Below are 12,530 nucleotides of genomic sequence, written 5' to 3'. Positions count from 1 at the left end.
CTCGCAGAGACTCGTACGAATCCACGCGGCGTCCCAAGGAAAGCTTGTTTTTGCCTGCCTGCCTGCCTGCTGTTTGGGGTGCGGCGATGGTGGCGCGGCCAAGCGGGCGGGCGTGTGTGACCCTCCCTGTAATACGGCTGAGTCATCGTGCCGTCGGCGTCTCAGATGCGCCCTCACTGAGCGGCGTCATCACCGACTCCTCAGCCACTCGGCGCGGTGCGGTGCACGCTTATTATTTATTGCGCTACATCTTTCTTTGGGCCATCTCACTCATCACCCTCCCTTTTTTTACGCTGCTTGTAAGCCACCTGTGGCTCTGCTCTGTTTTTATTCGTTTGCTTTGTTCTGTTCACTGTACTGTCAGGTCTTTCGCTCACTCTCTGAGTCTTTCTCGAAGCTTGAAAGAGAGAGACAGAAAGAAAGTCTCATGACTTGAGATACAGAAATACGTCTCTGGTTTCTAGAGCATCAGGTACAGAAAGAAAGAAAGAAAGAAAGAAAGAAAGAAAGAAAGAAAGAAAGAAAGAAAGAAAGAAAGAAAGAAAGAAAGAAAGAAAGAAAGAAAGAAAGAAAGAAAGAAAGGAAGAAAGAAAGCATATAATGATCGTGGGGGTTTTAATTCCCAAAACCACGATATGATTATGATCGAGGGACGAACCTTAGTGAAAGGCTCGGGGGATTTCGAGCACGTGGTTTTCTTTAGCGGGCACCTAAATCTAAATACACGGGCAGTAGCATAGCCAGAATTTTTTTCGGGTGGCGGGGAGGGGTGTTCGACCAACCTAATGTATGTTTGTGCGTGCATTTGTATTTGTGCCTGTATACATACAGATGCAAAATTGAAAAATTTCGAGGGGGAGTGTTAAACCCCTCCACTCCCCCCACCCCCCTGGCTACGCCAGTGTACACGGGCTTATACCATTTCGCATCCATCGAAATGCGGCCGCCGCGGCAAAAGAACGAAAGACATCTCTCCAGTCATAAGAGCAAGAGGTACAGAAAAAAAGAAATAAAGAAATAAAGAAAGTGAGAGGGGGGATGTCGGTCTACAGTACACATCGGGGCAGGCACCGCACGACGCATACGACGAAAATAGGCCGGTTAGCACTGGTATAGTGATGACTAGCGTGGCCCCGTTTTTTATGCGGGCGTGGACGTGAGTCACGGATAACGTGCAGTAACGCAGGCTTGTGCACATAGACCCGAGTGTTTGTTATTCAACGTTTTGTCTCGACGTGTAATTTGTTTTCGCCTTCTCTGCTAGCTCGTTGACTGGCAGATTCGATGTCATCGGTGCGCGGTCTGAGGCTTACGTAAGTTCCATATGCACACAACATTCTGCCGTGTGATTGACAGAGACGCTAGATGTGAATGTTTGAAGCATCGCCCAGTTATAGGTTTAGCATCATGAAAGATAGCGAGGCATTTATTGTGGCAGAAAAGCTGACATGTTCCCAGCGGTGGGGAAGGGATGTAAAGAGGAAGATAGATATGTAATTTGACAGGGCTTATAAAAAAAAAACAAGGAATAAAATGTATCTTAATAATATTTGGGGTTTTACGCGCCAAGACTACGATATGCTTAGGAGACCCGCCGTATTGGAGGGCTCCGCAAATTTTGACCATCTGGTGTTCTTTAACGTGCACTGAAATCGCGCAGTACACGGGCCTCTAGCATTTCGCCTCCATCGAAACGCGGCTGCCGCGACCGGGATCGAGTTCGCGACCTTCTGGTCAGCAGTCGAGTCCCGCAACCACTGTACCACCGAGGCGGACTTAAGGTATATCCTATGGTTCGTAAAGCTGTCAAAGCGTAGTCTTCCGTACGATTCACTGAACTTATGTCGAGCGGTTACAAGAGTTCCCTGGCTGTTGTAGCTCGATGATGATGGTGGTAATGGTGGTGGCGGTGATGATGATACCTACAGGAATACTGACACCAATATTCCTGTAGGTATCCAAGAATTATACTAGAACCGACGACATCAATGTACCTATATCTGACAGTCACAAAAAAAAAGTTCGGACGTTGATAGAGTTATGACCACTATATCTAGCATCATCTTTAGAATTATCATTTTCGACATGAACGGCTTAATGTTCCTGATGATTCACTAACATTATGCGTAGTGGACTCCGTGACTTGCGCCATAAATTGACGCCCAACTAAACGACACTGGCCTGTTGATGTTTGATTGTTTGCTTGTTCCTTGCATTTGGCTCACACCCACAACGGGGGATTGGCCCAGAAGCCGGCGGTTAAAGTAAATTGGAACATTGCGTAAAAATCGGGTAAAAGGAAAAGTGGCTTTTTTTTTTTCAAATAGAATAAGGCGATTGTCATGATGTTCCCGGGGTTGTTGCCTTTGTTGTTGTTGTCTTCTGACGATGGCTCATACCCACTGCAGGGGATTGGGCGAGTAGTGGGGTGAATTTCAGCATTGGGCTCACCGTCTTTCGGATCATCATCAACAACAACAACAGCAACACGAGCTGTGCGGTGCCTGCGCGAGCACCGGCATATCCCATGTTGCCATCTCGAGTACCAGGCGGGTGCACGCAGCGCAGCTATAGTAGTCCGTTGCGCCACGGTGTTCAGGACTGCAGGGACTTGTGGTGGTAACGAGCAGGCAGGAAGGGCACAAGACCGCGGCCAATTTCCACCGAAGGTTCGCGCGAGGCATCGTCCACAACGGCCGTGGCAAGCGTCGGGTACCTCTAGGGCCAGACGCTCATCGAGAAGACAAGTCGTCCTCGAGCGATAACTCAAGCAAGACATGAAGCGCGCCTCAGCGGCGGCAAAGGGTCGAGGAGCGGCTCACCCTGCCCCCAAGCCTGCATCGAGGAGGGGATCCGTGAGCAAGTACGTGACCCTCGAGGAGCGTTTCGCAAAGTTTGACATTTTTACGCCATGAGGCTATGACGAAATGTGGGCATTCATGTTTTAAAGCAAAATGTTCACCAGCTAGCCCTTCTCGCCGTCTTGTTGCAATGCGGGCATGACGATATTGGGCAGCATTGCGATACTGAGCTATGCGCTTACAGCATAGTTTCCTACAATATTTACTAGAGGGAAATCTGGCGCTGCGATCGTTCAGCCATCATGGGAATGATAGGGAGTACATGGATTTGCCTAATCTTCGTGCTTGCGGCTTCAAACGCAGTTGTCGCTTTGCTTATTGTCGTGTTTCTGCTTTTGTTTAGGATAAAAGAATAGATTGCTGTGAACTTCGGGAACCGATTTGAATGGGTGGGCCAAAATGGGTCAAGGTGGTGAAGAGGAATTGCTGAACTTTTGCTGAACTTTGTCTTGCGACAAAGCGGCTGGAGGCCATACGCAGCCAAACGGAGCCGAAAGAACGAAGCCTAGACAAATCCGTGTACTACCCATCATTCTCGTCCTGGCTGAAGCGCCATGCGTTGCAGCTCCCATAGACACTATATCGCCAGATTTCCCTGTAGTGTATTAGGAAACTCTATGATGTAGAAAATCAAGATCAGGCCCGCGTAGCCAGGGGGGGGGGGTGTCTAAAGTTTCGGCTTTTAGCCCTCTATTCTTTTGTGGGGCGGTTGTTTTACCGAAGATAATAAAAATAGGTGTTTTTTTTAAATCAAGGCCTTCAGCAAGTGCCCCCCTCCGAAAACAAATTCCTGGCTACGGGTCCGATGAGGATATTGCCACGCGAGTGTATTTTATCTTTATGTGTGATTGGGCACCAGCCACAAAAATGTTTGCACCACTCGGCGCAGGCCGCACCGCAGTTTTTGGGAAGCCTCGCGATTACTTCAGATCGTTCTGTTAAGATTACGCGCAGGACGCGAGTGGTCGAGTTCATTCGGGAGCTATAACGCGAGCACCAGCGATAACGCTGAAAGGTTTCAGCGCTCACGTATAATAACCGAGGCGCTGCGCGGGCGATCAGATTACCGACGGCCGACGACTATGATCTCCGCTATCAGTGTAGAGAGTGCATTGTTTGTACTTTGAGTTACTTAGTTTTTGAGAGCCGGTTCGCCCAATAAAGAGTTTCGTCACTGCCAGCGTAACTGCCGCCTCCTTCATCGTCACTATATACGTCACAGTATTAAAGGACCCCTAAACTACTTCGAGTTAAGGACGAGATAGTGGGTTCTTTGTCGTCTTCACTACTTTTCCTATGGGCATTATCTCCTATTCGCCATTTATTTCTTCGTTAAACACGTGGACGAGGTCAGCACTAGGCGTTTAGCCTGTCAGGATATCGCGCTTTTCGGCTGCACGCTGTTATCTTCGCTTGAGCAGTCGAAGACGCACAAAGCGAAGTGAAATCAGTCGATCGCGCACGATAGTCAAGCGAGTCAAGGCAGAACGGGCGCGCGACTGCATGACATTGCATGGCAGGAGACAATTCACAACTGATATCTCTCGTATATGGACCAATCGAGAGCTTATTTCCTCTTGACATCACGTGGACAGACTGTTGGCGTCACGAATTGTGCGGAGAAGGCGGGAAACGCCAGGAAAAGAATAGCCCGCTCGTCCTTCATATTTTCAGAAGTTTTTAAGGGTATCTTTAATCAACTCCTCATGTCGAAACGTTCGCTCTAACGACACTCGCCGTTCAAAGATTTATCTTCATTTTATTATCATCATCATCAGCCTGACTACGCCCACCGCAGGCCAAAGGCGTCTCGCATGTTCCGCCAATCAACCCGGTCCTGTGCTTGCTGCTGCCACGTTATATCCGCAAACTTCCTAATCTCATCTGCCCACCTAACGTTCTTGTCTACCCTCGTACGTTTGCGTCCTCTTGGAATCCATTCAGTTACTCTTGATGACCAGCGGTTATATTGCCTACGCGCTACATGCACTGCCCGTGTCCATTTCTTCTTGATTTCGACTAAGATGTCCTTAACACTCGTTTGTTCCCTGACCCACTCTGCTCTCTTCGTGTCCCTTGAGGTTACACCTATTTTTCCTTTCTATGGCTCGCTTTGTTGTCCTCAATATAAGTTGAACCCTCTTTGTAAGCCTCCAGGTTTCTGCTCCGTAGGTAAGCACCGGTAAGATGCAGCTGTTATGTACCTTCTCCACCTCCACCTCTACCTTCTCCTGCGACGTCTTTAGACTAGTGGGCGTTAAAGGGGCCCTGCAACACTTTTTCCGCATGGTCAGAAAACGCTGCCTAACGGTATTCGAGGCTCCTGAGAACACGCGAGCCAAACATAATAGCGCTGCTGGGGGCCTCGCATTCACAATTAATTCTCAAAGTCAGCCAAAAATCGCTCCCTCTTCTCTCTACAAATGATACCGTGTACCCAAATGACCACGCCATGTGCCCAAACTCACCGCCATTGGCTGACTTGAGTATCGTGGGCTGCATAGTTAGTGCGCCTGCCGCGGGAAGCTGCCACGTGCCCGCGCGCACGCTCGTGTTCTCACTGAAGGTTAGCCGCGCGTTCAGAGAAAAAAAGAAGTGCTCAAGGTCACGATGCGCGCGCGATGTAACTTCTTTCCCCCGTGCCATCCTTCCCCGCTTAGCTTCCAGCGCGTTGGTCGGGACGAGAGAAGAGAGAAAGTAATTGCAGCGTACGACAAATCTTTAACTCCGCTCGTACTTGACGGATTCTAGAAATGTTTGCGAAGGTCGATTCGTGAGGAAATAAACTGCCTGAGCGAAGCTATTGGATGGTTACTTGGAAAAGTGTTGCAGGGTCCCTTTAATACATAACATTCAATTTGCTCTTCCTGTTGCAGGGGTGGAGCTGCGTCGTCACCACTGGGAAAGCCGAAGCCACCGGTGACGCTGTCACCTACCGGCCGCGGCAAGGCTCCAGCCGCAGTGGGCACGCCTACCGCGGCCAAGGCCGCGGCGATGGCTGCGGCAGGCAAGGCACATCCTGCCGCCGCAGGTGGGAACGCTGCCGTCGCTTTTTTGTCTTAAAAGCGCGTAGCATTTCTTCAGTTACGTTCCAGTCATTTGAACCGACCGAACGAGCACCTGACACCAATAGGTTATGTTACGGATGGGTTCCGGTGCCGCTATGTTGGGCTCTTAACCTTGTTGCTTTGTGTCTTTAACAACTAAACGAACAGTGCTACGGCAGACGAATACACATGAAAACGGTTGCGTTGGTGCATTCGACGTTTCACGACCTTATCATTTCACGTCGCGATATGCAAAAATGAGAAAACATTCGCTTAAGAGCTCAAGGTAGTGGCGCCCGTATGTGTTACGTAAGATCGTCAATAGAACTGAATACGGCACAGCTTTTCCTGCAATATTTTTGGATGGAACTCTGGCACTGCGATCATTCATGCACCACGGGAGTGATGGCTAGTACATGGATTTGCCTATTCTTCGTGCTTGTGGCTTCGAACGCACTTGTGGCCTTGTTTGGTGTTCTGTTTTGGCTCTTGCTTTTGTTGAAAGATTGGCTCGTTGTGAACTCTCGTCAGATGATTTGAAATGGTGAGCCTAAACGTGTAAAGAAGGTGAAGTGGGACTGCGAAACTTTTCCAGAACTTCGTCATGCGACAAAGCGGCTGCAGTTCACACGGAGCCGAAAGACCGAAGCTTAGGCAAATCCATGTACTACCAATCATTCCTATGCTGTCTGAAGCTTTGTGCGTTGCAGCTCCCATAGACACTAGTGCCAGATTTCCCTTTTGATCACTATTAAACTCTGTGGGATACGGTACCCAATCTACACTCTTAGGCAAACGTGAGTATCTTGGGGCGTAATTCTTCCACGCAACCATAACCGTCATCTGGCTGGCTAGCTTGCTAGCGTTTAGCGTTTGCTTTCTTCAAAAGTGCGCCCTCGCCACTTTACTGTATGAAGTGCTGTGTCACGCTGATAGCCGCACGCCGCTCGTGACTGGCAAATACCGGCCGCCTGGCGATAACGCCGGGAAAGCACGGGAGATAGACGACGATTATTATTCTGGGAGAGAATGACGCCTAAAACACGCCTTTTAGATGCGAAGCAGCTCTTTGACTAGCCTGTGTAACGCTGTCCCTCCGTCCGCACAAACGCGAGGCAACAAGCTTCCCTCGGCGCAGGTGTTGGAGCAGTGCCAAATAGGTCACGCCGCAGCTGGGCGTTGACGTCACGCTCCCCTCGCACGCTTCCCTCGCAGGTGCGCGCGTACGTCACTCTCTCCCTCAACCGCCGGAGCGCCCGCAGCTGCCGGCTCCAACGCCCGCTCGCCTCCCGTGTCTGCGTTTCAAACAAACGTTTACACCAGTAAACGCTACACCGAGTTTCGCTTCAAACGAATCTTCCAGCGCTCACCGCAGCACCCGCGTTAGCGCCGTTAAACCCGTGACGCCACCCGTGCGCAACGCTGCTGCTTCGCATCCCATCAGGGTTCCCTTCGGGGAGATAGTCCATTTTTTTTTTGTCTTACACTCTTAAGAAAAAATCGAGTATTTGGGGAGTATTTCTGCCACACAACAAAATCGTCATCCACCTCGCGTACTTTCCTCGCCTTATCACCGTAGTCTCGGCACTTCCCGGTCACGAACGGCGCGCGTGTTATCAGCGTGACATAGCATTCTTGATAAGAAAATGATGAGAGCCGGGTTTCCAAAAAAAAAAAAAAGAAACGCGCAAGTCAGAGTACGATTATTGTTGTGTGGCAGAAATACTCCCCTAATACTCAATTTTGATTCTTATAGTGTATAGAGTGTACCTTAGAGCGTGTAGTAGGCCGGATGCGGCGACGTAGGAACGGGTGGGGTGCCTTCTCGTACCCAAAACCACCGTCGTAGGCTGGATGTGGTGTTGTGCGTCCAGGAGTGGTATTCCGTAAGTGTCCACTATATAGATTGCGCCCACTTGAGCACGCTCTGATTGGCTAAATAATGAGAGTGAGGGGGCTGGCACTAATAGTGAACCCCTGCTTCGATCTCTATGCAGTGTACGCTGAACTGGACAGTCCATTAGCGGTCGCTTACGGAATAACACCAAAGCTGTGCGGTGTCGTAGGGACCGTATGCCAGAGTCATAGTTAGGATGGTCACGCTGGTTGACTTTATGATATTGTCATTCAAAGTCTAAGCAATGAGCCTCCTGATGTAGAGTTTTTCGTTACGGCAAATGGCAGCCAATGCCAACACTTTGTACATTATTTACAAAGGTGGTCGGCCAATGACAAAGAAAAATAGAAGCAGAACACTGAGAAGTTTACTGCTACAGCAACTTTATGGATCCTCTAGTCCCATTTTTGTCGTCGCAGTCGCCGCCAAGTTCCGTATAATTCCTGAACCGATAATACCCCCCCCCCCCCACCAACAGCACCCCTACATGCTCCTTCGCCCGATGGAGCCGGCCGGCGCGTTTCATTTCTGCTTTTGCTGCAGCCTCCGTTAGCTTTCGACCGCACGTAGAACATACGGCGCGCGGGGCGATCTTGTCGATTTGGTCTTTATACGGAACATGACGGCGACGGCAGAAAGGCGCCCCGAGTGTTCATATAGTCAATATCGCAATAAAAAATCTTTTTCCTTTTCTTCAGCATGTGGTCCTATTTACTAATGCAGAAGAAAAAAGAAAGATTGGTGGTGGGCTGCGCTTTGGAACGCAAGTTCTGTTCGTTAAATTCCTTGGTTAGATGAAGTACAACTCGTAATGAATGGAAGGCAGGTGAACTATGTCCTGTTGTATGAGGATAATTGGTGTATTTTGGAAAGGGGGCGTAGTAGAGGGTGCCACAGGGTTAGATCAGGTACACTGTTCTTGTGCAGGCCACCGTACGATTATTATTAATGAGAAAGCTGCGATAAATACATTTCTTGCACACGTCTGAGTAGAACGAGACAGAACATTATAGGGGATATGTATACATCACCCCGCGATTCTTGTTGATAATGTTTGATGTACAGATTAAGCGTCTGAAACGGTCTAAGCTGTCTGCGTGCACGTTTATAAATAATGATTATCATTTTGCGCCTTCGAGTGTGAACCCGCCGCGTGCAGTTTGGCTTTGATGCGTCTTTTGGCCAATCAAGTGACCTGCAACTTTTGTACGAAGTCTAACCGTATAACTATTTCAACTTTACGCAGAATCGATTAATTCACTTGCTCAGTAATTATTCAGGCATTTACTCATTCGCTTATCCATTTGGTAATTAACTAACAGTCATTGACACTCACACCTATGCTCAAACTCACTCACTCACTCACTCACTCACTCACTCACTCACTCACTCACTCACTCACTCACTCACTCACTCACTCACTCACTCACTCACTCACTCACTCACTCACTCACTCACTCACTCACTCACTCACTCACTCACTCACTCACTCACTCACTCACTCACTCACTCACTCACTCACTCACTCAATGCCCGTCTTCCGGAAGCAGGGGCGGTACCACCACCGGCAGGCGCCGCGCCGGCCGCTGCCAAGGGTGCTCCGGCGACGCAGGGAGCCGACGCCTTCATCTACGAGGAGTACGGATTCCCGTCGGCGTGAGTACCCTACACGCTTCACACGTTTCAGAGGTGCAGAAGTTTTGAGGTTTAGTTCATCGATGATAGACTTGTAGCATCGCGGACACAGTGGGATATAAAGGAGGGGGTACCTTAGTGAAAATACTGCAATGAGTAATCTTGTTATGACAGATATAAAAAAATTAAGAAAGTTGAACATCTATAGACGGGGTTACGAAAGCAAAAATTGCCAATTAACTTTAAGAGTGCAATTTTGGCATGCAGGGCCGAGCCCGTGCCAGCGGCCAACCCGCTGCTCATCTTCTCGGTGCTGGTCTCCTACTTTCTTTTTGTGGCAGCCTGCTTCCTCATCATCAAGTACGCCTACCAAGGATACGGTGAGCCTCGGCTTTATTATTAGGGCGAAAGCCTTAGATGCCTCTAAGTGACCATCGGCGGCGTCAACACGAACAATGAAAAAAGTCACGTGATCAGAGATTACGGCTTGATGATGTCACCATGTGACATCATCACAACGACACAGTCGCCAAAATTTGGGAAGTCGCTATGACGTCATCATGATGGCACTGTCTCTTCGCACCAGATGACGTCGGATAATGACGCCATCAAACTAAATCATATAAACTAGGTAAGATATGCACCGCAGTGCAGAGAGAGAATGGGCAGGTAATACACAAAAGGCGGACTGACCTTTCTTTCGTAGACACACCAACAAACTTAATGATTGCCGTACAGCCGAGGTATATAATGTTACTTTTAGCGCAGTCCAAGGTGAGCCGATCCCGGAGGCAGTGTAAAACCAGGTGAGTTGCAGAAAGCTTCCAAGCCTCCGATCCGGGAGGCAGTGCGAAACCACGTTAGGCGCAGGAAGTTTTCGGGGTGGAGGTGGGGGATCAGTACATCGACTGAGAAGGGTAAGATGGTTTTCGCATTTGAGTCGTCTGAAGCGAATGCACAATTGTTCTTTCATTCTGTCAGTCTTTCATAATTATTCTGTCAGTCTCACCAGAGCAAGCCTGACGTTTCCACTGCTATTCCCATAGTTGATAACACCAACTGCGCCTCTTTGACTTCTATACCTGTTCCTTTTCGTCTTAAGCATCTTGCGTGTACTTCCGCATTTCGTTGCGCGCCGCAGATGTGAACGCACCGGACGTCGGCACGGTGACCAGCAAGGACATCCACGCGCCGCTCCAGTTTGACGAGAAAGGTGAGTGATCGAGAGAACGCGTTCGCGTGTTATACCCCTGTCACACGGCGCATGTAATGACATTCGCAGCGAATGCGATTAAGTGTAAATGCCGTTTTTGTTGCGGCTACACAGGCACAGCGAATTACGTACGTAGATCGACAGCTAATAGCACTCGCACATTTATAACGCGTTTCCGGAACCTACGCTCTCGCAAAATGTGTAATCCCGACCACCACAGGTGCTTGGCAAAAAAAAAAAAGAAAAGAAAAAATCGATAACTTAAACAATATGTAATCAGAGTTAAGGCTCGGATTAGCGGTTAACTTTTTGATAACGTTTTGACGTACAGCACGCTAGTTGAAGCAATTTGTGCAACTATATTTTTAGGAAGAGGAACAACGAAATTGACTAAAAACAGCGAGGTAATTTAATGCCTGTCTGTTACACTGCGGCTTGCTGTGTCTTGCAAGAAGTGTGATCCCCCTATTGTATAACTTAGTGCGTTACCCAGTGTGAAGCGGGCGTTCGTCTTCGAGTGTTACAGAGAGGGTAACCTGCTGCCGAATATTCTTCTTTTTCTTCAGACCTTGAGGACAAACCGTCAAACAAAGCAAGGCGCTTCGCAGACGGTCGTAAGTATACGTAACTGTATACAAAGTAAACCGGTTACAACACCCTTAAGCTGTAACTGGTTAACTAGTGTAACTGCCCACAGTAAAACATCATTCAAGGGGTTTTACCGTCTCTATAACTAACACTCTTACACCCCGGATAAAAGGCATTTTCACGCCATCAAAACACCCGTACCATGGAACATCGGCATAGAAGGTGCGCGTACTCGTCCAACTATACACACAACGTAGCACCGGGTAAAATACGTCATGGACGAAGCGCTCGCGCTACACAGCCTTACTGGCCTTACGCCGACCACCTGTTATATATGGGCATGGTTTCTTGAGCCGCCGTTGAGTGTCGGTGGGGATATACCTGTTACGCTTAATCGAACAATCAACATTCACAGAATACAAGTAAATTTATGGTGTGTTTGTAGATAGCCCTAAGAGAGACTGGTCTGTTAATCTAAAGTCGCCTAATATCCAAGGCCCTGTGTAATAAGCGATTCCCAATTATGATATGACACTGTGTCGTGTAGGCCACAGGTGTTTCGATAGCCCGTAACACCCTTACCTCTTTTACAGTGTTTTAGGTAAAACATTAACCCAAAGGTCAGCTGGGTGTTAGATGTAACGTGCTAGCTTGAGATCGGTCTTCTTTATGAGCTTCAGTTAAAAAATATAAAAAATACGCAGACGCCTCGGGACGAAGGCGTGGTTCGACTGCTGCACACGGTCGTCTCAAAGCTGGCCACGGTAAGGGTTCGAATCTCTTCCGTCTAGTTCACGGCACGCGCAGCTATTAGCTTCTATGCGTGAGACTGACGTGAGTTCGACTACCGGCAGTGGCATAATGGACTCGGCAATGTACTCGCATTCAGTTGCGTGTTAAGGAAACAAAGTAGTAAGCAAATGAAGTTGATTCTAACACATTGCCAGCGTCATCACTTATTTGTCAGCTTACACAGCGGCGCACGGGCAGAAGAGACTGGATAGCTTGAAAGATTGTCAAACGGGAGTCCATGCTGCGTTGGGAAATCAATCAATCAATCAATCAATCAATCAATCAATCAATCAATCAATCAATCAATCAATCAATCAATCAATCAATCAATCAATCAATCAATCAATCAATCAATCAATCAATCAATCAATCAAAAATCAATCAATCAATCAATTACTTCACGAACTAATTAAGTGAGTGAATTAATTGTTTTAACATATCAGCCAATCAGCAAGTCAATCAGCCAAACAACAAACAAATATTTCGGTTATTGAAAT

At 48.3% G+C, this 12,530-nt stretch overlaps 1 protein-coding gene across 1 annotated transcript; it reads left to right on the top strand.

The window, feature by feature from the left end:
• Window positions 1-2,777: 2,777 nt before the first annotated feature.
• On the top strand, window positions 2,778-11,281 carry LOC119375009 (60S ribosomal protein L22-like). Its single transcript, XM_037645207.1, has 6 exons — window positions 2,778-2,893; window positions 5,738-5,892; window positions 9,356-9,461; window positions 9,708-9,820; window positions 10,582-10,653; window positions 11,220-11,281. The coding sequence occupies exons 1-6, from the start codon at window positions 2,778-2,780 to the stop codon at window positions 11,279-11,281; spliced, it is 624 nt and encodes a 207-aa protein (XP_037501135.1).
• The last annotated feature ends 1,249 nt before the right edge of the window (window positions 11,282-12,530 follow it).

The sequence above is a fragment of the Rhipicephalus sanguineus genome, chromosome 11 (genome assembly GCF_013339695.2).
Source record: "Rhipicephalus sanguineus isolate Rsan-2018 chromosome 11, BIME_Rsan_1.4, whole genome shotgun sequence".
NCBI lineage: Eukaryota > Metazoa > Arthropoda > Arachnida > Ixodida > Ixodidae > Rhipicephalus > Rhipicephalus sanguineus.
The sequence above is the reverse complement of the archived record's forward strand: the minus strand, read 5'-3'. Positions and strand labels throughout refer to the sequence as shown.

Excerpts from the sequence above, each read along its gene's own strand:
- LOC119375009 (XM_037645207.1), top strand. The coding sequence starts at position 2,778 with ATGAAGCGCGCCTCAGCGGCGGCAAAGGGTCGAGGAGCGGCTCACCCT. Across the intron at positions 2,894-5,737 it reads CTCGAGGAGCGTTTCGCAAA|GGGTGGAGCTGCGTCGTCAC; the intron begins GTTTGACATTTT and ends TTCCTGTTGCAG. Across the intron at positions 10,654-11,219 it reads GCTCCAGTTTGACGAGAAAG|ACCTTGAGGACAAACCGTCA; the intron begins GTGAGTGATCGA and ends CTTTTTCTTCAG.